Source organism: Lobosporangium transversale (assembly GCF_002105155.1).
Source record: "Lobosporangium transversale strain NRRL 3116 chromosome Unknown BCR41scaffold_64, whole genome shotgun sequence".
Classification (NCBI taxonomy): domain Eukaryota; kingdom Fungi; phylum Mortierellomycota; class Mortierellomycetes; order Mortierellales; family Mortierellaceae; genus Lobosporangium; species Lobosporangium transversale.
The window spans coordinates 118,388-141,910 of NW_019029042.1; the positions used below are offsets into that span (position 1 = coordinate 118,388).

General features: G+C 39.4%; 7 protein-coding genes across 7 annotated transcripts; 3 read left to right on the forward strand and 4 right to left on the reverse strand.

Annotated features, from left to right (window-relative positions):
- Window positions 1-2,007: 2,007 nt before the first annotated feature.
- BCR41DRAFT_426301 (hypothetical protein) lies at window positions 2,008-3,191 on the forward strand. Its single transcript, XM_022030716.1, has 3 exons — window positions 2,008-2,239; window positions 2,389-2,510; window positions 2,623-3,191. Exons 1-3 carry the CDS (start codon window positions 2,060-2,062, stop codon window positions 3,038-3,040), a joined length of 720 nt encoding a protein of 239 aa, XP_021876080.1. The 5' UTR covers window positions 2,008-2,059; the 3' UTR covers window positions 3,041-3,191.
- Window positions 3,192-3,292: 101 nt separating this feature from the next.
- Window positions 3,293-6,229, reverse strand: BCR41DRAFT_363617 (amino acid permease-domain-containing protein). Its single transcript, XM_022025913.1, has 8 exons — window positions 5,996-6,229; window positions 5,743-5,902; window positions 5,537-5,606; window positions 4,759-5,162; window positions 4,614-4,652; window positions 4,586-4,592; window positions 3,898-4,386; window positions 3,293-3,786 (listed from the first exon to the last, which is right to left on the reverse strand). The coding sequence occupies exons 1-8, from the start codon at window positions 6,040-6,042 to the stop codon at window positions 3,353-3,355; spliced, it is 1,650 nt and encodes a 549-aa protein (XP_021876081.1). The 5' UTR covers window positions 6,043-6,229; the 3' UTR covers window positions 3,293-3,352.
- An 867-nt stretch (window positions 6,230-7,096) lies between these two features.
- BCR41DRAFT_313869 (XPC-binding domain-domain-containing protein) lies at window positions 7,097-9,106 on the reverse strand (the record flags this gene model as incomplete). Its single annotated transcript, XM_022021161.1, has 7 exons — window positions 7,097-7,225; window positions 7,361-7,867; window positions 7,959-8,086; window positions 8,181-8,391; window positions 8,540-8,619; window positions 8,723-8,816; window positions 9,041-9,106. 7 exons carry the CDS (start codon window positions 9,104-9,106, stop codon window positions 7,097-7,099), a joined length of 1,215 nt encoding a protein of 404 aa, XP_021876082.1.
- Window positions 9,107-9,340: 234 nt separating this feature from the next.
- BCR41DRAFT_363620 (apoptosis inhibitory protein 5-domain-containing protein) lies at window positions 9,341-12,540 on the forward strand. Its single transcript, XM_022025914.1, has 14 exons — window positions 9,341-9,380; window positions 9,487-9,576; window positions 9,704-9,774; window positions 9,879-9,969; window positions 10,055-10,154; window positions 10,283-10,345; window positions 10,439-10,590; window positions 10,687-10,830; window positions 10,909-10,974; window positions 11,068-11,256; window positions 11,364-11,456; window positions 11,587-11,624; window positions 11,717-11,870; window positions 12,001-12,540. Exons 2-14 carry the CDS (start codon window positions 9,508-9,510, stop codon window positions 12,490-12,492), a joined length of 1,722 nt encoding a protein of 573 aa, XP_021876083.1. The 5' UTR covers window positions 9,341-9,380; window positions 9,487-9,507; the 3' UTR covers window positions 12,493-12,540.
- Window positions 12,541-13,086: 546 nt separating this feature from the next.
- On the forward strand, window positions 13,087-16,478 carry BCR41DRAFT_379229 (kinase-like domain-containing protein; the record flags this gene model as incomplete). The annotated part of the gene is made up of 7 exons (XM_022027201.1): window positions 13,087-13,223; window positions 13,565-13,754; window positions 15,146-15,364; window positions 15,562-15,613; window positions 15,736-15,860; window positions 15,966-16,223; window positions 16,332-16,478. 7 exons carry the CDS (start codon window positions 13,087-13,089, stop codon window positions 16,476-16,478), a joined length of 1,128 nt encoding a protein of 375 aa, XP_021876084.1.
- A 141-nt stretch (window positions 16,479-16,619) lies between these two features.
- BCR41DRAFT_212241 (hypothetical protein) lies at window positions 16,620-19,224 on the reverse strand. Its single transcript, XM_022019967.1, has 2 exons — window positions 19,076-19,224; window positions 16,620-18,911 (listed from the first exon to the last, which is right to left on the reverse strand). Exon 2 carries the CDS (start codon window positions 18,891-18,893, stop codon window positions 16,734-16,736), a length of 2,160 nt encoding a protein of 719 aa, XP_021876085.1. The 5' UTR covers window positions 18,894-18,911; window positions 19,076-19,224; the 3' UTR covers window positions 16,620-16,733.
- Window positions 19,078-21,928, reverse strand: BCR41DRAFT_363627 (hypothetical protein). Its single transcript, XM_022025915.1, has 8 exons — window positions 21,816-21,928; window positions 21,632-21,724; window positions 21,182-21,526; window positions 20,777-21,045; window positions 20,241-20,685; window positions 19,756-20,147; window positions 19,353-19,642; window positions 19,078-19,248 (listed from the first exon to the last, which is right to left on the reverse strand). The coding sequence occupies exons 1-8, from the start codon at window positions 21,889-21,891 to the stop codon at window positions 19,083-19,085; spliced, it is 2,076 nt and encodes a 691-aa protein (XP_021876086.1). The 5' UTR covers window positions 21,892-21,928; the 3' UTR covers window positions 19,078-19,082.
- Window positions 21,929-23,523: the final 1,595 nt, after the last annotated feature.

Below are 23,523 nucleotides of genomic sequence, written 5' to 3' on the forward strand. Positions count from 1 at the left end.
TTATTCTAGAAGGGCCGGAGAAGGGGATGGATGAGGGTTAAAAATGTATACCATTGAAAACAATAGGTAAGACGAACAAACAAACATCTGGCTGCATGATCATGAGATTAATTTACTTCGCTATGGAATATTAAAAAAGGCGGATCACAATAGTCGTGTGTATGATTATCGTAGTGGATTGTTCAATTTGCTGGGACAATGGAGCGACAGTCGAGTGGAACACATTGGTAAGTTTGTCATTCTATTCTATAGCGATCCAAAGGTACTTAATCATCGTCATATAATCTCCATGGGAATCTTTGTATATGAATATATATACAATAGGTGGAAGTACGCGTTGAATCAATAATTCATTGTTGAATAGTTGTTGGGTACAGAATGAACACCAATGACCAATCTTTACCAATCTACACTTTTTTTTTTCTGCAGGACATCATTGAGCAGCTCATATGCAGCCCAGCTACATCATCTGCTGTCATTAAAGCATTTTACCTTTAATACATTATAGAAAGGTATTGATTCATTTTATTACTTTGTCTTTATGGAATTATAAACTTTAGTTGATCATGACTTATTAGTTTAATATCAAAATTAAGTCTTGTCTGTTTCCTACGTATAGTATCTGATCAACGATGAAGGAGGGTAGTATGGTAGCAAATATGTATATAATACATATAGCGCGTTAATAGATGGAAGGTACCTAAAGCCATGTATATTGATGGAAATACTCAACCCCATATTTTTGTTTTGTTAATAGCAAACTGACCTGAACGAAAGGAGGTGGATACCCACGATAAGGTTCTTGATTGTTTACTGAGGATATACATGAATGTGTTTGGTCGTGTGTTTGTTGAGAGCTTTTAGGTTAATGTTTTTTGAGATTGTGGGTTGATAAGAAATGTTTGTGTAACCGCGCCGTCAGGGACTAAACAGGACCTTTCACAGGGATTCACTCTCATTTCCACTCTGTACCTGAAATTATCTAAAATCGTGACAAGGAGCAAATCATAAATATATACTAGAGAAATATGTAATATTTTTATATATAATTTTACATGTCAAACAAAACAAACTTTTCCACGGGACAAAAAACAGCTCAGTAGCCAATCAAATGATCAAATGATAATGATGGTTGATTGGCCTTCTATATGAAATGGTCATCGAGAATTTCATCTGAAGAGCTTGTTTAAAAGATATACCATATACACATAAAAGCACATTCATTCGTGAACAAAAACATTGTAATTGAGACTGTCTGTAACTGAATTAATACTTGTACGTTGAATAGGAAGTCCCCCTGCAGCATACATACAACTTATATACAATGGCACCTTTCTTTATAATCCCATTAGATATATATAAAGATAAAAAGAAGTCATGGGATATTATATGCATAGCATATATACATGGACTTTTTGTATTCAGAAAAGAAAACACATGCTTTAACGAACATGGTGTAATCAAGCTCTAGGCCGATAATCTGAAGTGAGCATGTCTGTCGAATGTAAACATTAAAATTTTAATCGAAGCTTAGATGTGAACCTTTTTTTTTTTTTTTTTTTTTTTGGCGTTTTGGCGTTTTGCCACGGGCATCTCCACGGCCTGTCCCATACGGTTGCAAATGCATTAGATTTCTAGTGTCCGAAACGGAAAAAAGTTTTTGACAATTTTACTTTACATTCCCTGAAGAGTTTCAATACCCATCAACATTTTGAACGCAAGCAACGTAATTAGTTACTCCACATGGCCCTTTGAATGGATTATCAAACTTTGTATTTTTTTTTTCTGCCTTGTCAAACGCGTTTAAAGTCTTGGAAGACAATGTGTCATAAACAAGGAGAGGACGTCCGTATAAAAAGGCACAGTTATACACCTCCCCATGGATTCTTTTTTTTTTTTTTATTGTTAATCATTTTCATAACCGCTTTCTTAATCTCTCAGACGATCAGTTTTCTCGACACTTGCCCTCATCTTTTGCACGTCAGCCTCCTCCCATTAAACCTCATTAAAGAATTAATAATAGTAACAACTAACAATAGGAAAAAATAAAAAAAAAAAAATGAAGTCCATCTTTGCCTCCATTGCCATCGTTCTCTCCGGATTCGCAGTCTTGTCTGAAGCCCATATTTCCTTCCGTTACCCTTGTCCTCGTCGTGGTCCTTACAGTGAATGCCCACGTCCCGGCCCTAATGAATGGAATTTGGTTGATTACGATATCCGTACGCCTTTAGGCACTTATGTAAGTGCTTGCCGATTTTTTTTTTTTTTTTTTTTTTTTTTTTATTAATGCTTGATGGATTAGTACGTATATTTTCTGCGACAATAATTCATTCACTTCGTTTTACATCTTTAAAAAAAAAAAAAAAAAAAAAAAAAAAAAACCTTTAGGGAAGCATCGTATATCCTATGTGCAAGTGGTCATCATCCTTTGCTGGTACCCGGCCTATATTCCAGGCTGGTCAGACAGTAAACACTGTTATCGACATTGGAGCCTATCACAAAGGCGGAAGGTAAAATTAAATACTCTAAATACTCTTTGACAATTAATCCTTTTGCATTTTCTTATAATTCGTTTATATTTACTAACCCCTATAATACCGGGAAAAAAAAAAATCAATACAGTTGTCAGTTCGCTCTCTCCTATGATAATGGCTCTACCTGGGTTGTCTTCCAGGACAAGCTCGCAACTTGCATGGCTGATGCTAGCAACGGTCAACAATACCAATTGCCTATTACCATCCCGGCCAGCGCTCCATCCGGCAATGCTGTCTTGAACTTGATCTGGAACAACAACGAGGGTAACCGTGAGTTGTACTCTTCTTGCGCTGATATTGTCATCCAGGGTACCAATGGTGGATCACTCTCTGGCGTCGCTCCTTTGATTGCCAACTATGGCCCCAACTCAGTTTTCCTTCCAGAACTTGCTTTGGCCAAGGGCGACTATGGCAAGAAACACTTTGATGCTCGCAAACCCATTACTGTCACCGTTCCTAGACAAACCGCCATCACTAAGCGCCGTCTGAAGAACCGCTCTGCATAAATAAGTTGTAACTAGAGAGTTTTTAATGAAACCACTTTCTTTTTCTTTCCCAGGGGCGTTATCCGCTTTGATAGTGAACACTCTCGAAAGACTTGAATGGGTATCTGGCATACTCATTTATACAAATATATAAAACATTAACAGTAGTAATATTAAAAATAAAAAAGTTGTGCATTTTCAAAATAAAGAACAAGGCTTTTCAGTTGGCTTCAGAGAAGACGGAACACCCTTCTGGCAGTTAAGAAAAAAAAACTTGATTACATGTATATTGGTTTCAAGTGATAGACTCTCTGTCAACTAAATATGTTTTGATTAAGTTGCTTTCTCGTCCAATTCTGTTTTATCAGGCACACCAGACTCCGCTTGGGTAGCAACCATTTCCTCTTGTCCCTGGAGCTCTTGCTTGTCACCAAAGGCATGTTTGTTATTATTGCTAAGTGATCCAGCCACAAAGTCATTCTCATTGTCCTCGAGGTCAATGTTGGCGACAGGGCCCTTAAACCAATGACGCGCATTGAAGTACCAGTTGCCAAAGATGTAGATCGCCGCAGCAGAAACAATGACGATCGTGTAATTCATGTTGGTGGCTGTCACAGGAGAAGACCCAGGAAGAATAAACAATACAGTGATGATTATAATCCAGATACAAGCCAAAGTACCAATAGGGATACTCAGACGACCCAGGGAAATGGGGCCAGGTTCAAAACTATTGCGTGCAAACACGATGCGGCAGAATGTTGGAAGGCCTATAACAGTAGCGATAGAAAAATATCATTAGAATACATACAACTAGATGTATGCAAAACAATAAAAGATTAACACTTGAACACTAGTAAATAAAAATCCTTGTTTGCTACCGTAGGAGATGTACAAGCCAATAGTTGCAATACTAGTGATGGCAGAGAAAGCTGCAGAGTTGGCTAAATAAAGGAGTCCCAACAATGCGGAAACAAAGCATGAAAGCCAGACGCCCCAGACAGGGGTTTTGAGGGTTGGGTGGATCTTGTGAAAGTATTTGGATCCGGGCATGGCACCATCTCGGGAGAATGCGTAGATCATACGTGAATTGGCCGTCACAGAAGCATTGCCACAGAAAAATTGAGCCAAGAGCAGAATAACGAGCAGTAGAATGGCCCCTGTCTCTCCCACAGAGTCTAAAAAGATTTGAGTGATCGGATTTCCTGTAGAGCTGTTGAGAACATTATCCAGGTTTTGGATACCGAATGTCAAAGCAAGCAAGTAGCCGAGACCAGCAACAAAAGATACACCAACTGCCATAAGGATTCCGATAGGTCCGGCGACATCAGCATTCTTGGTCTCTTCTGTCATATGTGCAGAGGCATCATCTATGGGTGATATCGGAGTCAAAATAATTTTTATAATGTGTAAGTTATACATTGACCAACGAGCAGATTTTCATGCCATTGAAGGATTCCTAAAGACATACATCTATTGGTAAAAAAAATGATGTTACAAAGTCGAATCAGACTATTGATCTCAGAATAGGATATACTATAAAAAAAGAACTAAAGAGAAATTGGAAAAATCCAGTGGCGTTTTCCACCTACCCAGTCATCGTGAACTGTGATTGCAAGAGACCCAAGAGAACAACCTAGAGAGCGTAAATCAAATAGCAAATCAATAGGCGTCACGCAGGATAAGGCCATAGTACTATAGTATTCAGCTGCGTTGCAAAGTATAACAATCTTTCAACATACGTAAACAGTGCTGCTCCAGCCAGTATTATTCACAAATCCTGTGAAAACAAACGAAGCCGATGCCTTGTTCTCTGTTTTGACCAATAGAGTCACCAAAATGATGATCACTCCACCAATGTGGACCCAGACAGAAATAGTATTCATGATTGCCATGAACCTGATCAAAAATGTGTTAATGAGGCCATGGACGATCAAGATTAAAAAGTACACCAGGACTACATGCCATCGTTCATATGCCCATCCATTTGCGAGCGAAATAACAGAACAGAACAGAAGCGCTAATCCAAAATCGATTCCTGCTGTACATCCAAATTGTCCAAGTAGATTCCACCATCCTGTAACCCAGGCGTAAAAAGGACCCTTGTCATCAGCGAGCTTGCTGCTCCAATAGTACAGACCGCCGCCTAAAAAAACAAACACAATGTAGAGAGGGGTTCTTTTTAGTTTAGTCATGTATCATCCCAAAATATTTGCTCATGATTTTTTAGGTCATCCTCAGGATTAATTGCTCTTTATAACTATCATCAGTAGCACTCTTGTGAACCGTATGAGTATGCAGCTAAGCGTTGGTGCTGGTCTTCCGGTTGCCAAATTAAAATAAATCTAAATGATGATTAAGTTGGGCCTCTGTGTGATTCCTTTTCTCTAATTCGCCCGCGCCTTCGATTCATAAATATATGAGAATCCATATACTTTGTACGACTTGCTGGTGGATCCCTAAAATAAAGGTTTCTAATAGTTCATAAATACCGTAGTGTATAATAGGAGGCAAACTTACTTGTTGGATAAGAGGAACAGATCTCTGCCATCGAAGCTGCTACACACATCGACATAGCAGAAACAAATACCTATTTTCACCGATGTCATTGCCATGGAGAAGAAAAGAAAGAAATAAAATATAATCCAAATGTTAGTAATGGAAGACTTTTTAAACTGTTAGCTGCTTTGAAGGAAAAAAAAAAAAAAAAAAAAAAAAACATTTACCCAGCCCCAGATGATGACCGCCGGTCCGCCAGAGTTCAGAGCCGTTCCATAAAGAGAGGTCAAGCCAGTGAGAATGGAGACGACAGAAAAGGAGACTGAGAAATTTGTGAATGAGGTAAGCTCACGCTTCAGTTCCTGCTTATAGCCCAGCTCTCGAAGCCTAACGCACATGCCAAATGCATAAATCAGATCAGCTGCATCACAACACTCCAGGGATTGGGTATTTCCAAAAGGGGTCTTTGAGGGAGCTTACCTCTGTTCGGAGCGATCAATCTTTTGCTCCTTTGAGTCCTTCCCCATTGCGTTTTAGATGATTATGAGTTTAAGATATAGAATACAAAAAGATGAAGCAAACAAAAATACAAATTATATATTAAGGATTGGAGATCAAAATAGACAGAGGGCAGAATAAGAAAAAGAGTGAAGGGGGAGGAGGGAATTAGAAGAGAAGTGAATGAGAATGAGAATGAGAATGGTGGAATGTAAGAAAAAAAGTAAGGCCCATTTTATTTCTTTTGTGATTACACAGACATTTTGTGTTCGCCCTTTGGCTCTTGTGCCCGTTCCAATAGGGTTATGTTCGGTACACCCAACCCACACTAAACGAAAAGGGAGCATTTTCGGGTGTAGAGTTAGGCGTCTGGTCCCTTTATTTATTCTTTCTTTGATTTGATGGTGAGTAATTGTTATTGGCCTAGCAGTGATCAATGTGTCGTAGCAGAGCTTTGCATTGCAACTACAATGAAATCTTTCGGCGTCCCTTTTTCTTCTCACTGAAAAACAAACTATCAGTGTGTTTGACCCAGTTCTTGTAAACAATAAAATGGTTAACATGTGGATCACCAAAGGAACATTCGACTTTGAGACCAGGGGCATCCTGGAAGAATGTTGCCAAATCAATAGCTATTCTCTTTGTGCTCACTAACAAACGTTGTCGTATACATGTATACAAACATGCAGAAGGAAGAATTTGTAGTTCGCACACTCCACATGACCAGTATTTTTTTTTTTTTTTTTTTTTTTTGCGGCGCAGTGTTAAGTATATATTTTCATGACAGTTTTGTATTACGGATTGTGAAAAAACCTTTTCACAATCAGCTATAACTTCTTACCAGCAGCTAGTTCATTCGAGTCAAACTACGGCCGCATTTCAATTATCCTTATCTCTTACAAACAAACTAAGAAAGCCAATACCTTTTTTTTCTTCTACATACTTTTATTTTACTTTTTTTTTTTTCTGAAATAAGAATCCAGATACAAATTCGAGCTACAAATTAAGTCTCCTTAATGCAATTCATAGAAGGAAAAAAAAAATGATAGGATGTCGTCGTAATGTAATACAAACCACCCTTAGTTATTGAGTGTCCTCTTCAAAGTCATCATTGCCATGGTCAAACAAGTAGTTGGCGGCCATCTGCTCGTCACGATCACAGGCCAAGAAAGCCTCCACAGCAGTCTGACGATCAAATCCAAGATTCTCAAGCTAAAAATTGTCAAATCAGAAATCATAGGATCAGGTCAACACAGCTTTTTTTTTTTTTTTTTTTTTTTTTGCGGATATTATAAAGCGCTAATCAAATAAGACTAGTAAAATATGACATGTATAACTTAAACTTACACGCTGAATAGCTTCTTGTTCCTCTTGTGTGACGTAGACGTGGTTGGTACCTGGTGGTGGAGCGCCTCCTTCATCACCTTCGTATCCTTCATTCAAGAGTTGCAGAAATCCTTGTTGGTTCTGATTGATAAGCTGCAACATATGAGGATTGGACTGTCCAAGTTGGATCAAGAGAGGTTGGAGTAAATCAGGGTTATGCTGGACTAACTCGCGGATTTGCTGGAATTGAGGTTGATCTCTCAGAAAAGCCAAGTTTTCCACCTCTCCTCCAGGCCCAGATTCTCCTGATGTGCCGCGTCTAGCATTGGCTGCTGCTTGCGCAGCAGCTGTAAAAAGATTTTGTGGCTGAGCAGCAGCAGCAGGAGAAGAGGCAGTCTGGGCTGCGGTAGCAGACGCAGGCGACGTAGAAGAAGGAGCAGTAGTTGCAGCAGTTCCAGCAGGGGTTGCTGTGGCTGCGGCACGAGGGGTAGGGGCGCTAGCTTGGGCCTGAAGGTGCTCAGGAATGCCCTAATAGCACACACATGTATAAGCAACAAGCATTCATGTTAGAACACAGCAAAGGTATCAATGATGATCCAAGAGATCTCTGTACACTCACATTCATTAAGTACTCAACAGCTCTGTCCGGGTTGTTGAAACTAGCCCTCATCGCAAGCATACATTGGTCTCGGGGAAAACCCATATCGACCATATTCTGAATAGCAGTCTCAAATTGAGTCCCAGTTACTAAAAGTAGATGATAAACGAAAAAGGGTGAGCGTGATGAGCAGAATAGAAGACAGAAGCTATGCTTCCAGCTAAACATTTGACGTGAACATACAAAGGGCATTATCAGCTGAATTAGTAGGAGCAGCAGGCTCAGTAGAAGCTGCTGGAGTGGGGTTCTGGCCGATGGACGGAGATGTGGCAGGTGCAACAGCTACAGGAGTCTCTTCAACTGTTGTTTGAGTAACGGGTGCGGCCGGTGCAGGGAGAGCAGGGGTAGATGCAGCAGCTACGTTAGATGTAGATGGAGCTGCAGTGACAGCAGGCTTGGAGGATGATGCCGAAGTTGCCTTAGCCTAATACAGTATATCAAACAAAAATGGTGGAGCCGGTTATAAAAAATTGGGTACTTCCTGTTCCATGTTCGTCTCCAAGATACATTCCATGTCAAACTAGTAGAGTTCATTTGCGTACCTTGGTGACCATAATCACCAAGAAATCCTTCTCTGTGATTTCATACTGCGAAATTGGGTTCTCATCCGCAAGAATCTTGCCTAATAAAATATCGAAGACAGAAGTAAGAATGGTTAATGAGCTGATTTATTTTGATATCCATTCGACAACTCGAATACAATACAGTTATTTTATATTCTCCACTCTGCATTTGTTGCAACTTGCCAGAAAAAATCAACTTTTGGCTACTGACTGGGTGGCCTTGAAGTTCTGCCACCTTTTCTTTGATAGCAAGGACCTAAGTTATGGAAAGTTAAGCCCACCCAAAAACAAAAAACGAATATGAGAAATATTAGAATATGACAGTGTCATGAGGGTAGTGTCCAAATGCAACGACACATGTTACATAATCCTTTATAAGGGCATTTTAATCGTTTTTTTTTTTTTTTTTTTTTTTTTTCCATGCATTAACTGCAGCAATAAATCCTTCTTTGAAAGCTGCTCCATGCGTGTTTTTTTTACCTTGTCAGAAGGATCAATTTCGACCTTGAATGACTCTTGTTTCAATGTCTTGATTGTGATAAGCATGGTGTTACTGTGGTTGACTATGTGTGGCTAGTTATATGAGTAGTAATAATAATAATAAAAGAAAGATGGAAAAAAGAAATGAATGGCGTGGACAGAATGAGGCAATCCACCTCGAGCTTTTTTTTCTTTCTTTCTTTCTTTAAAAAAAAAAAAAGCAAAGGTGACGTGTTGAATTTGGCTAATACAGTCACTGTGGCCCGTGGTTTCCCCTCTATTTTAGACTTTTGTTACATTGTTCAGTGCTTTCTAATCATTCAGTTTTTCTTTGCTTCAGGTCAGTTTCGTGACTCCACGTCTTCTTTGAAAAAAGGAGGTCCATTATGCGATGTCTCATCCTTCTAACGCGCTATCTTCGTACCTTCATTATTTTGTGCTGATAGAACATTATCTCAATCACTAAAATGGCTGATTTGGATGCAATCTACAACGCCTATAATGAAATCATGGATGCAAAAGACAAGGCATCAGAGGTATCATATAGGAATCCCAACTCGACAACTGTGGCGTTCAGAAACATAACAGGATTAAAAGGATCGAAGGACTAAGATTGTTGAGTTTTTTTTTTTTTTATTTTTTTTATTATTATTACTACCCCAGCACTTGAATGCTTACAACACTATCATAGCTGCATCCCAAGGATCAGATGGCGCAAAGAGATTAGCATCACAGTAAGTACGAAGCAAGTGCTTATACACACCGTGTCGCCACTATTTTTCATGGAAATAACTTAGGAGGGATTACATGACAAATTTCGATATTTTTTCTTTTTTAGATTTATTCCTACCTTTTTCAAACATTTTCCGACACTCCATACAAAGGCTATTGATGGCATCTTTGATCTTTGTGAAGATGATTCAAATATAGTACGTGGAATTACATGGGCGTGGAAAACAGCTTTACCTTGAAGATGGAATTAACGTTAATCACTACAAAATCGACGCGCTATAGATCCGCCAATCGGCTATTAAAAGCCTCCCTTCATTGTGTAAGGATGGACCACAACATACCATTAAGATTGCCGATGTTCTATGCCAGTTACTTCAGCTAGGTATTTTTCATCACATGGATCATAACTTACTGACTATATAACATGGCCAGTATCCTTGACACTACTCTCCTGATTCCTTGACATTATTCCTTTTTTTTTTTTTTTTTTTTTTTTTTTTGGTACTATAGATGACCAAGACTTGGTAGTTGTGCAGGGCGCTTTGCATACATTGATGCTTCAGAGTCCTCGTGGTATGGCTATAAAATTATCGCTTGTATAAAAATATTCCCGAGATTAAATTGACGATACTAATACTCCTTTTACCCTTTATTCCATGTAATAAGAGGTATTGGCTGTGCTTTTCCGTCAAGGTGTTAAAGGGGCGGATCTACGTGAAAGATCTTTAGATTTCATAACCAACCAGGTCATGTCCTCAAAAGACACCCTTCTTAAAGACCCTGAGATTGAACTGTTCTTCCTCGAAGAAATGCAAAAGGTATTGATTTCCTTCATGCTATGTGCTATGTATCACAGATCGATATGTTGTAATACATCTAACAATGCACTGCTATCTATATCCTCATTATTATAGGCTATGGGGTCTGTTTCGAATTCAGAACTAGAAATATTTGCCAAAATAATCATGCAAACAAAGTCTTATCAAAGCGGAAGACTAGACTTGACTGGGCTCTCTTTGGCTTATATAGCTCACATCACTTCAGAAAATCCATTTAATGTAAGCGACTATCTTTGTTGCATGATTGTGATGAACAGATTATCAAGTCAAACGATTCTGATGGCCATCCATTGTTAGATTAAAGATCAAGAATCAGTCAAGCGGCTTTTGGTAGCTGGGAAGCTCTCCATGCCGCTGTTCAAGGTAAATCTCCATTTAACTTACTACAAGTGTGGCTATATACGGACTTTTGTTTCGCATTTATTCATGCAAATATACTTGATTTATTATTTGTAGCGAACTATTACAGCGGACCCGCTGCTTGAATTTTTCGCTGTAAATGTTCTTCCTCGCAAAACTTTTGATCAACTCATGGACAAGCAGAAAACATCACTTCTCCGATTATATACGGATAGCATGTTGACAGGACATCCTTCACCAACAATTATAAAGTCCGCGGGTAGTCTCTTGACAGATATCTTGGTTGTATGGCATCAGTTGCAGCTTAGTGATAACTCAAATATATATATATATATATAGTTTACTGATGAGATTGGCCTGCAATTGTTATGCTATCGAATACTACTATATAGGCAACGGTGCCTGCTGAACAGAGTAACACAACACCAGTCGATCTTGCACAAGTGGAGTGTCTGACAATCTTGTTATTCTACATTGCAGCAAAGGTTCTACATTTTAGAGCTCACAATGCCTCCATGTGGAGCGTGTGATTTTGTCATTGTGTAACTCAACTATGCCCGAATTACGAGTTGAGACTAACCACATTAGGTTATTTGTTAATATTTGCCCTTACAGGAACCCGAGCTTATAGAAAATGAGGAATTGACTTCAAGGTATAAACATTGACTCAGGCCTGCTTCAGGCTGGTAGCCCATAAATGAATTTGTTTAACGCGTAAAATCTCACTGTAACTTCATCTTTTTAGGTTCAAGACATTATATGTCCTAACTCAAAGACAGCTCTCGAGCTTGAAAGACGCACAAGCAGTTGCCCAGGCCAAAAAACCTCAAGATGCTGAAGCCATTAAAAATCTCACAAAGACCATTACAATTCATAATAACATCCACACGATTGTTAAGGCAAGTAAAGGGAAAAAAAAAAAAAAAAAAAAAAAAAAAGGTATTCAGTGCGAGTGCTTTTCATTTTCTAAAGACCATTGCATGCTAAGTTTTTTTTTTTTTTTTTTTTTTTTTTTTTCGAATGAAATAGGAATTTATGAAGCCCAAACACTTGCGCCGCAGCCAATCCATTCCTAATCCATCTTGGAGACATTTGCCAGAAGCTCCTAAATCAAATGCCTCCAATGTCTCTGGATCAATAAAATCCTCTGCTGCTATTGCTATGAGTACGCTTAATCCATCCACCAAGGCTAGAGTAGTCCCCAGCTCGAGATCTTTGCCTTCACAGCAAAAACAGCAAGTCAGCTCAAATAAGAGAAAGCCTGAGCAAGATTTGAATAGCAAGCCAAAGAAACCCAAGATCGTACGTCAAAATGCTTCCAATACCAGTGGGTTATCTCCAGGGAATAGTAGCCCTGTCAGCCATGGTAACAAACAGCACCAACAGGTGCAACATGGCCAACATTCGTCTCAACCTTCTCAAGGATCTCACGGGAAGAAAGGAAATGGAGGCTTTCCTCCATCGTTTGATAACCGGCGAGCCCGCGATAATAATGGCAGGATCAATTTTTTGAAGCGATAGACTCCGCTCGATTTGTGTATGCCATTCTGAACAAAGCATCATAACCGTCAATGATAATTGAGGTTTTGATGAATAACAAATTTATAAAAAAATAAAAATAAAAAAAGAGAACGTGTCGCCTGGCATTGACTGTTATGTCATGAATATCCTATTCGCACATGCTCACATACTCACCAAAACACGGTCAATTTGGGGGGGGTTTCACACTTCAGTAACTATATAAAAGCCACACATATATATACAAATCGACAGCGACAAAAAAAAAACTCCCACTCCTGCTGAACCCCTTCCCTCTTCTTCCTCTTCACTCCACATCAACACGCTTCAGCATTCTATTTTCTTTTTCTTCTTTCTGTTTTCTTTCTTTCTTTCTTTTATTTCTTCTTTCATTTCCTTTCTGCTTGGCTCACACAACACTCACGCTCATATCATATATCTATTCTTTAACCTATTCTTTAACAGCTCAATTTCCCCTCTGATCCTCTGCTGTATCTTGATATAAGTTTAAATCACTACATCACCACTGTTACCATAACTACGACTACCGTCTTCGAAGGCCTTTCCATCCTACTCTTTCTAACAAGCAACTGCACTATGAACAGCAACTTGCCTAACTTACCTCGCGGTAATGCTTCGCAAGGACGTCGTGGTCCTCCCCGTATGAAATTGTCGGATATGGGCGGTGCGCCCGTTCAGCAAGAAACACCCTTTGCTAACTTTTCTCGCTTTGTGTAAGTTCATGAAGTTATTACAATTGAACATTTGCTCCTTTTTTTTTTTTTTTTTTTTTTTTTGACATTTTGTAATCCAAGAGAGAAAAAGTAGGACAGGTTTGATCTAAATGCATGTTGTAATAGTTAATGACACCTCACTGATTTCCCTTCTTCCTACTCTCTTTGTCTGATCGTCTTTTTATAATTTTTTTTTTTTTATTCATTTTATTTGTTAATCGTGTCTTTTAAATAACCTTGATCAACTTTGAACAACTAACATTATGTCCGACATGAAAAAAAAAAAAAAAAAAAAAAATAACAATAATAATAATAATAATAATAAATGTATAAAAATAAAGCGATCCTTCCGGAAAACTCAATTTCAACGGGAAAGCAATTCTGCATGCCGACGGTGTCGACTTTAGCAATGGAAACAGCTTCAAGATCAATATGGAGGAACTGAAGCTGCTCGAGGAGCTAGGTAAAGGGCAATACGGGACTGTCCAAAAGGTGTACCATAAACCGACCAATGTCATTATGGCTATGAAGGTAAAATAGCAGTTAGACAGTATTACACTCAGTGATCGGGTTGAATGGAATAAGGGCATCAATAACAAGGTGCATTGAGATGAGGCAAAACTCCGAGGACGATGCAGGGACAAACGAGCGAGAAGGGGGGGGGGTGAGGATATGAACTTTTGATAAGGGTGGAAAAAGTGTCTCAAGAGCCGATCTTTCTCTCTGGGTATCTCTGTTAGTGCCACCGTCGTCATTTTTTCATCGAATTTTTTTTTTTTGTTGCATTTCCCATCCACCCCTCTTTTTTTTTTTTTGCCTTCTATTGCTGTTTCCAGTGGTGCCATTTTGTTTTATTTTATTTTTTTTTAGCCAATCCTGATCCAAACTCATGCGAGGTGTGCTCATACAGCAGGGGGGAAAGATTCGTTGTTGTAATTGTATCAATTGTATTTCGGCTTGCTTGGATAGCAACAAAAAAAAAAAAAAAAAAAAAAAAAGTTGGACAGCCATTCTTGGTCAGATGTTGTTGTTTTATGCTTCTTGTCTTCCAGTGGAAGTGAGATCACCATTTTTCTTTTCTTGTAAAAAAGAATACGACAATATTTTGGACCAATCGCCACATTTGCTTGCTTTCATTTTCCTCTTGACTCTTTTGGCTCACGTATTTTTTTTTCCTTTTGGAATTCCTGTCTATCTGCGAATGGATGTGTATGCTTTTTTTTTTTTTTTTGACGTGTGTGAATAGCCGAGGGAGTGGACGCTTGTTTTTTTGAGTCATCAATGTTTTTCTTTTAATGGCAAAGATACTTTATTATCTGTTGTACTTTACTTTTTACCTCTTGATTGGGAAGAAAAAGAGCCACCCATTCCTTTCTCCGACACGCGTGTACAATACCGCAAACATGTATCACACTTGCACACCCACTTTTTCTCTCTTCTCTTTTTTACTTTTATTCTCTATTTCTCTTTGGTGCGGTTGCACGCCCCTTTATTCTTCCCTGTAGCTTCGTTCAAATATGAGGGGGGGTGTGGATACTTTCTCCTTAGTGAATCGACCCACGTGTGATATTTTCCATATTCCTTTGTTGTCTGTCTTTCCCACCCTCTACCTTGCTATCACCATGCTAATGTTTAAAATGTTCATGTCACTAAAGGAGAGAATGTTACGTGTAACTGGAGTTTGATGAGCTCACAGGGTCTTTTCATACGTGTGCTCTCAAAGAATGATCAAATCGAAGCCATGTTCCAATGTGCAATTGCCTAAATTGCAATAAATGACTGCCCTGACTAAACCAGATATGGCGGTGCTGCAGTCACTTTCTTTTGGATCTATGAATCCATGCTACTTAATTCTATCGTCACTAAATTTTTTTTTTTTTTTTTTTTTTTTTTTTTAAAATGATGCTTTTGTATGCATATAGGAAATTCGACTGGAACTGGATGAGAGCAAACTGAATTCGATCCTCATGGAATTAGATGTCTTACACAAGTCCCAGAGCCCCTATATTGTCGAGTTTTATGGCGCATTCTTTATCGAAACTTGTGTATACTACTGCATGGAATTCATGGATGCCGGATCGCTGGACAAACTCTACCAGATCGGTGTTCCTGAAGATATTCTCTCAATTATCACTCTTTCGGTATGACCAAAACGTGGATGATTGGCTATTTCTATTTATTTTTCTTTTCGGACGTTTTTTTTTTTTTTTTTTTTTTTTTGTGCTTGTTGAGGCCGAAGAAAATTAGCTTGTGTGTAATAATAGTGCTCTCAATCCATAATGCTGAATTGGATGTTTTTTGTCTGACTTCTTGATGCAATTCTGAAAATGCTGAATAGATGGTCAAGGGGCTCAAGTTCCTCAAGGATGAGTTGTCTATTATCCATCGAGGTACTGCCCTAAGGACCCCAAGTTGCAGTTCTTTAAGTGGGGACTGATAAAGTTATCATCAAACTGATATGTAAACTTTTTTATTTTTTATTTTTTTTTATTTTATTTCTTTGTTTTTTTAGATGTCAAGCCGACTAATGTCTTGGTGAATTCTCAAGGACAAGTGAAGCTCTGTGATTTTGGTGTCTCTGGACACCTGATCAAGTCTATGGCCAAGACCCATATTGGATGCCAAAGCTACATGGCAGTACGTTAAAACACCTGATTTGCCGTTTCACTCATCAAAGTTTATTTATCATACTAATTTTTTTTTTTTTACATGTGCAACTTTATATTTGTTATTATATCAAAGCCTGAACGTATCTCACAGGGTCAAACCTACACTGTCCAATCCGATGTGTGGTCTCTTGGCCTTTCCATTCTGGAAACCGCAGAAGGATCATACCCATACCCCCCTGAAAAGTATAATAGCGTTTTTGCACAGTTAAATGCCATTGTCGGAAGCCCTCCTCCCGCTCTCCCTGATACTTATTCTGAAGAAGCACGTGCATTTGTCGCACTATGCTTACTCAAGGATGCAAAGCAGCGTCCTACATATGGTGAACTGCTGGTAGGCTGCTTGCTTCTTGTTTTTCTCTTTCTTTTAATAGAGTGCTTCGTAGTGTCGAGGCCTACGGTATTGGATGCTAACTCTTGTATATTATGTACATATTTATAGGATCATCCTTTCCTAACTAAGTATGAGGAAGATAAAGTTGACATGAAGGACTGGGCTTGTAGAGCAATGGAAGCCCGTGCTGCGCGTGAGGAGGAGGCACGCAATAAGCGGGATGAGGAAGAAGTAAAGAAGGCTGCTCCTGCATAGGGGCATTTGTTGCTACGAAGATTTTCATTGAGATCTTTGAAGCCACAGTGGATGTTCAAAAATATCCACACAAACGAACAATTGAGAGGGATACATTCCCAGTCAATGAATAATCTTCACTTGAATCTTTTTTTTTTTCTTTTTCTTTTTCTTTTGTGACATAGACTGGCCTTTGCCAACTTACAAACGATTAAATGTTCTCTTTAAAAACAAAACTCCATACATATAATATATTATATACTATTACTATTATCATTAAACATCTCTGCGATTATTTATAGAAAATTGTCCACGAGTAGCGAGATATGTTTTCAATTCCTCTTCGATTCGTTCGCTGTCCATACCAAACTTTTCACAAGCTTCAAGAGCGATTTCAAACGTCTGACTATTCTTTTTGATGCGAAGACGTTCCATCTCGTGCCACAACATCATCACCTGTTCACCCTGACCTGATCCATGCAATGCAGCCATTAGATTATTGAACACGAATGTTGCGGGTCTATACCCACCTTCGATCATCTTGTAGTACCATTGCATTGCAAATCGAAGGTCCCCATTCTGAAGGTATCCAGAGATGAGAATTGAATAAGTCAGCGCATCGGGAATTACCCTAGACTTCCTCATGTCTTCTAGGGCCTGCTCCATTTCTTCCATATCCCCTCGTAGAGCGTACGCCGATAGAAGGGCATTGAAGGATCGATTGTCGGGTCGGATTTTAAGTTCCTGCATAGTTTGACGAATGATCTTGAAGCCCTCAATCCCAATCTCTCCCACACTAGCCGATAATAAAGAGTTGAAGGTGTGTAAATTGGGTAGAATTCCATCATCAACCATAGCTTTGAGAGTCTCCAGAGATTCTTGAACAGTTCCGTGGGTGAGCGCACCAGAGATCATGGCCGAATATGCAATCACATCGGGCTGAATGTTGGCATGCTCCATAGCTTTGAAGACCTCTCTCGCATCTTGGTATTTCCCCATTTTGATGTTGGCATCAATCATGGCTGTAAAAGTATAGACATTTGGACGGGAACCACGCTTTGACATCTGGTGCAACAGACGTCCGATGTTGGCGAAATGATTGGATTTGATTGAATGAATGATCAATGTATTCCAGTCTTTGAGTGTCAACTCGACACCATTCTTGTCACACTGCTTCACAATATCGAATGGCTCATGCCCCAACTCTAACAGGACTTTGGCATTGGGTTTCGTTCCTGCACCTCCGTAATTTTTAATCCATTCAGTAATCTCTGCAAGTTTGCCTGCATGCTTGTGGGCTGTGATCAAGGCTACAAACGTATAATGATCAGCCTCAATCCCACTTTCCTCCATTTGGCTAAATATCCTTTTCGCACCCTGGAGATCCTGAGCCTGTGCATATGCATTGATGAGGGCATTGTAATGATTGATATTCCACTGAATACCCACGAGTGGCATCTCATCAAAATATTCCTGTGCTAGTCGAGGATTCTTGCATTTTGAACAGATCGAAAGCATAGTGAGATAGGTCCAATCATTCATCTCGACTTTGTTCCTACGCATCTGTCCTAGGATGCCTCTAGCGTTTTTTAAGGAGCGCTCATGCCGACACATGTTCAAGAGTACATGATAAGTTGCTGTATTATTAAACTCGATCTCTTTGTTCGCTCGCATTGTATCGACTAAGTTGCTGGCGCTCTTGAAATCAGATAGCTTGACAAATGTTTTGAGGACAATGTTGTAAAACTCGACTCGGTGTCGATATTTAGTCTTGCTGATATCTCCATATAATATTTGATTCATCCGTGGAATACAATGAAGTAGTTCTCGACAGCTGTTCATCGTCACCATAAAGTCGATCGGTTGTAGCAACTCCAATAACTCTGGATCGTCTGCGAGCTTTCTATAGGCTGTCAGTACCCTCTCCATATCTGCTGGGTCATTTGAATCATGCACTTGCTTGTATAATTCTCGAAAATCAACGATCGATTGTGGATAAGTAAGGGAAGGGTCCAGAAGGGCTGGTTCCTTGCGCTCAAAGGCTGATTCCGAAGACTCCGTTGTGTCATATGTCGTACTGCTACAACTCCTTTCCTTGTTTTTATCACTCCTCGAGGGTGGCGGCGGCAGTGTGTTGATATCAAGATCATCTAAAGACAAAGTCTTGACCGGATAACGTATTACTGTAGAAACGGAGGAGTATTGGGCAATATGCCGTTGCATTTGTTTTCGTTGTTGCTGTGGCCATTTTGAAAAGGAGCTACTGTCAAGTCTACCTTCGGCACCTTTGAAATGACTTTGAATAGGGGCTCTATTTTCAAGGTGAAGGAAGCGACAAGTACTCCCCAGGTGAGGTATCCTTCGTATAGTCGTTGCAGTTGTCGTAAGTGGGAGTGTCAGACTTGAACGTCCGAAATGTTGTAGACTGTTATGCATGGGAGAACAATGCAATTCCTGCAAAAAAAAAAAAAAAAAAAAAAAAAAGTGTCAAACGAACAAGAAACATCAAGGTAAACAAATAGGGCGCAGTCGCAGCCACACACAGATCATATTGGGTTTTACACCCCCCTTAATATTTCAAAAAAAGTAAATTTTTTACTTTATTTCACAAGATGTACATATTCTTTAGAGCTTTGACTCTGCTTGGTGAATCTCGTTGTAGAGTGCCGTGACTTGCTCGCGATAGTGTTTAGCAACAGCGTGCCTTTTTAGCTTGAAAGTTGGAGTAATCATATCATTCTCAACCGTGAACGCTTCTGTCTCCAATAAGAGTGTCTTGGGTATCTCGAACCTAGAAATGGTAGTCATCAGTATTAGAATGTCAGAACTGAAAAGAGATGTAATACAACGGCGTTTTTATCGTGGCATCAATGGGCAGCAGGATAGCTCACATACCCCTTCAATCCAGCCTGCTTGCCAGCGCTGATGAGCTCTTGAAGAACAGCCTTCCGCAGCTTTTGATCTTTACATATTTTTTTGTAGGTAGCAGAATCACCCAGCACGACATTGGCGTCCTGAAGAATCTTGTTAGCGAATGGGATGAACATGTCTGGCTCAGGGACCAAAATAGCGACCAGGCAACTTTCATGCGAGTCACCATGGATAAAAATCTGTTGGATGAATGGAATTCGTGCTAGGAACTTTCCTTCGATATTCTCTGCCGCTACATACTCTCCTTGGCTGAGCTGTTTAACGTGTAAAAAAAAAAAAGAGAGAAGAAGGCAATTGTGGATGTGTTGAGTTAAGATCAAGGGAAAATTCTAGAGCCCGTTATAATGATCTTCTCAAGTAGTTTTACCTTGAAAACGTTTTTCTTTCTGTCAATGATAGTAATGGTTCCATTGGGCCTCAAGACCCCAATATCACCAGAATGTAACCATCCCTCTTCATCAATAGTTTCTCTCGTCTTCGCTTCATCTTTAAGATACCCAGAAATAACACTTGGTCCACGGACACAGATCTCGCCACGAGGGTAGGGTTTATCTGTCGCAAAGTAGTCAAGCGCAGGAACATCAACAAGCTTGAGCTCACAACAGGCATTAGGAGCCCCGACGTGCCCTGCGTCTACCTCCCCTGGGTTAGTATTAGTGGCGGCCCCTGTGCCCTCCGTCTGCCCGTACGCCTCCATTACTTCACAACAGAAGGCAACTCGGGTAAAGGCCAAAATTTCAGCCGAGATGGGAGCCGAAGCTAAACAAATATACAAATAAATATTTATTCAGTGCAGGAAAGGAAAAAAAAAAAAAAAAAAAAAAAACTGTCTGGTGGGTATCCAGGCTTTACCTGTCAAGATGAGGCGCACATTGCCACCAATAGCCTGCTTCACCTTTGAAAACAGGATGCGATCCCAGAATGGATGGGTGACACCCTTCCCAGCTTTCAAATTCGCCAGCTTGGTTTCAAGGCCCTTTCTGGCAAGGATACCTGCCAAACCGGGAGCGCCTACTGTGGCAGCATAAACCTTGGCATACACTCGGTTCAACAAACGAGGAATCGTTGGGAAGAACGTTGGCTTCAGATGCGCAAAATCATCCAATAATGTAGCCTGGTCGCCTGTACTATATCCAATTCTGCCTCCAGAAGAGAAAGTAAAGATTTCTACGAGGCGTCCAAAGATATGTGGCAAGGGTAAATAGCTAATAAGGATATCTGAGCTTTCTAAGGGCGTTATTATGTCGGCAGAGGCTATAACCGCGACCATGTTGGCATGGGTCATAATGGCTCCTTTCTATGAAGCGACGATGAGACGATCATTGTTGCAGGTCAATAGAAAGCAAAAAAAAAAAAAAAAAAAAACTCGTATAGTATGCTATCTTTACTGGTAAACCTGTTGTCCCACTGGTGTAGCAAATCGTGTAGATGTCAGACGGACTTGCAGGAGTATGCTTACGTCCAAATTGAGCACCGATAGCCTCGATTTCAGCCCAGTCGTAAAGGAGAACACCCTTATCTTTCGCATAAGTTCTAAGCACAGACCCAGCGGCTACTCGACCGGGTTGGTTTGAGGAATCCAAGGGATCCATGCTGATGACGATCTTCAGCCCAGGCATCTTGGTTATATCGTTCAGTAGACTTGCGACATGATCAGCTGCCATTAAAGTAATGAGAGAAATGAAATGAAGTAGCAATAATAACAGTATATAAGAATAGTGAGCATCAATGTATAAACTTCTTTTTGCAAGCAACTCATAGAAGAATATATAAATATATATAAATGAGATTACCACTTGTGACAACGGCAGAGCACTCAGAGTGATTGACGCCGAAGGTGACAGCCTCAGGGCCCAAGGTATCGTACAAGCCAACAGAGACGATATTGTAGGCCGAGCACGCCTCGGATGCGATGGTCCATTCAGGTCTGTTAATAGCCCATATACCGAGAGACCATCGCTGGGCCACCGCAGCCAATCCAAGGGCTTCTTGATGAACCTTGACTAGACCACTACCGAACCGGGTGATGCGATCATTCACCTGGGTATAAGTTTCCCAGACATACCCACCATACGTCCCTGTCACTGGATTATATGGACGATAACCTAGAGCGGGGCTGTTTGGCATGAGGTTAAGACCTGTAGAATATTAATTAGAGGGATGAATCCGATTTCAAGTTAGAAAACTCTACTCATTGTCCTCTAGCTGAAGTACCGAAGCTCAATAATATCAATTAAACGCACCGTGTTGGAAGCCATCATAGACGGTTTTGATTTCAGGATGAGAAAGCGGAATGGAGAGGAGGCCGTTCTCGGCTCCTTTGCGTCGAAAAATGCCTATAAAAATATATATATAAAAGGTCAGAGACATGTGAAAAATGTCTTTAAACAAATATCTAACGCGAAGATCCAGGTGATATGCGCATACCAGTCTGGCCAGGTCGTGCGGTACCGGGCAGTTCAACAGCCTGGTTGTTTCTGTCTATAGCTAGAGTAGTTTGCATGGTAGGAAGAGGATGGGTAAAACAAGATGTGAATGACAAATGACAATGTGTAATGTACACAGAACTCGGCTCATTGTTCTGTTTTCAATCCCGTGGTCGAGCTGACGTTTTGGACTCCTCAAATACTGACCCTGACTTCCTTTAACATCACTAACTGAAATCTCCGTAGTCTCGTCCATGACACTGTTCTGCATTATTTAAAGAGTCCATTTGTTTACTGTATTACTGCATGTGGCACACGAACTATATTTATTGTGGAGAAAAGTGGAAAGTAACAGTAACACCGCGTGGAAGTACATGTACAGATATTTACAAAACTTTGCTCTGCTTTTTTTTTTTTTTTTTTTTTTTTTTTGGAACTCTCTATTCTTTATATTTGTGCTGAGTATTGGCAACAGAATGTTCACTACTACAAACTTTAATGAAAACGAGTAGAAGTCTTGAAACAGAATAAAACACGGTATTTACTACTGATGGTCCACCATTAATCATCAGATAATTACTAGTCATGATCGAAGGGTATCATTTAAGAACCGTACCTGAATGATGCATGTGAATGTGTTGAAAAAAAAAAAAAGAAAAAGAAAAAGAAAAAGGCTTGTTTAGACGAATGAAGCAATTGCAATTGCAAAGGCATGCTTCAAGTACGATAAGTATGGCGTATGTCTATGCTATTACGAATAAATATCAATTTGCAACCAATGTATACTTTTTACTAGGAGTGGGCTGTGCGTTTGTGCATGTTTTGGAATTAGATTTTTTTTTTTTTTTTTTTTTTTTGATAACAACCCACTGTCGAACACAACAACCAAGATAAATATATATATATAAATGTATATATGAATGTATTATAAATGACATGTAAACTATGCTTTTAAAAGAAATGGGCTGAGCATTCGTGCACGCTTCGGAACTATATATATATATATATATTATACAGATGACGGATTGAATAAGATTTTCCTTTGAACGAAGCTATGCATTAACAATTAGTAGGATCGGAAGTAGACTATGAAAGAATATGATGGTTAGATAACCATATTTCACTTCCTTTGGGATGTTGTAACATGAAATAAAAAAAAATTATATAATTCTGAATGATAACGTCTTTATTTTTATAAATGACTGAAGATGGGAATGAAGGAAAATAAGTAAAGGGATGGGTGGGAAAGTGCTTTCTCCGATCATTATGGGTTTGTAACTACAAGACCCAACCGTCGATTTCGATCATGTCTTTTACTTTATTTACAATTACTATAATATATTTTGCATTGACCATTGAAAGATAAGATCTGTTTCCCCACCAAAAAATTAAACAACTCTAATTTCCAGTAATCAAGAGAATGGGGGTGCATGGCGTACAAAGAATAGCGCTGTTCCTGTCGTTAATTGCACATCGCTCGTGCTTCCGATAACTATCATTTATTTTGATATCTTTTTTTTTTTTTTTTTTTTGCATGTCATCAAAAAAAAAAAAAAAAAAAAAAAAAGTTGATGCTGGGGGAAAGGAAAAGATCCTTTGTTATCCATTTTTTTTTTTTTTTTTTTTTTTTAACTGGCTACATTGGACTGTTGAAGGAGTGATATGAATAAATTCAAATGAATGAAATGCTAATGCAAATAGGCTACAAT

Coding starts and splice junctions, on each gene's coding strand:
- BCR41DRAFT_426301 (XM_022030716.1), top strand. CDS start 2,060: ATGAAGTCCATCTTTGCCTCCATTGCCATCGTTCTCTCCGGATTCGCA. Junction 2,240..2,388: donor GTACGCCTTTAGGCACTTAT/GTAAGTGCTTGC, acceptor AAAAACCTTTAG/GGAAGCATCGTATATCCTAT. Junction 2,511..2,622: donor GCCTATCACAAAGGCGGAAG/GTAAAATTAAAT, acceptor AAATCAATACAG/TTGTCAGTTCGCTCTCTCCT.
- BCR41DRAFT_363617 (XM_022025913.1), bottom strand. CDS start 6,042: ATGGGGAAGGACTCAAAGGAGCAAAAGATTGATCGCTCCGAACAGAG. Junction 5,163..5,536: donor CTGTTCCTCTTATCCAACAA/GTAAGTTTGCCT, acceptor TTGTTTTTTTAG/GCGGCGGTCTGTACTATTGG. Junction 4,653..4,758: donor GCTGGAGCAGCACTGTTTAC/GTATGTTGAAAG, acceptor TACGCTCTCTAG/GTTGTTCTCTTGGGTCTCTT.
- BCR41DRAFT_363620 (XM_022025914.1), top strand. CDS start 9,508: ATGGCTGATTTGGATGCAATCTACAACGCCTATAATGAAATCATGGAT. Junction 9,970..10,054: donor GTGAAGATGATTCAAATATA/GTACGTGGAATT, acceptor GACGCGCTATAG/ATCCGCCAATCGGCTATTAA. Junction 11,457..11,586: donor TATTCTACATTGCAGCAAAG/GTTCTACATTTT, acceptor TTGCCCTTACAG/GAACCCGAGCTTATAGAAAA.
- BCR41DRAFT_212241 (XM_022019967.1), bottom strand. CDS start 18,893: ATGCATAACAGTCTACAACATTTCGGACGTTCAAGTCTGACACTCCCA.
- BCR41DRAFT_363627 (XM_022025915.1), bottom strand. CDS start 21,891: ATGCAAACTACTCTAGCTATAGACAGAAACAACCAGGCTGTTGAACTG. Junction 21,527..21,631: donor CTATGATGGCTTCCAACACG/GTGCGTTTAATT, acceptor AATATTCTACAG/GTCTTAACCTCATGCCAAAC. Junction 20,148..20,240: donor TGTGCGCCTCATCTTGACAG/GTAAAGCCTGGA, acceptor ATATTTGTTTAG/CTTCGGCTCCCATCTCGGCT.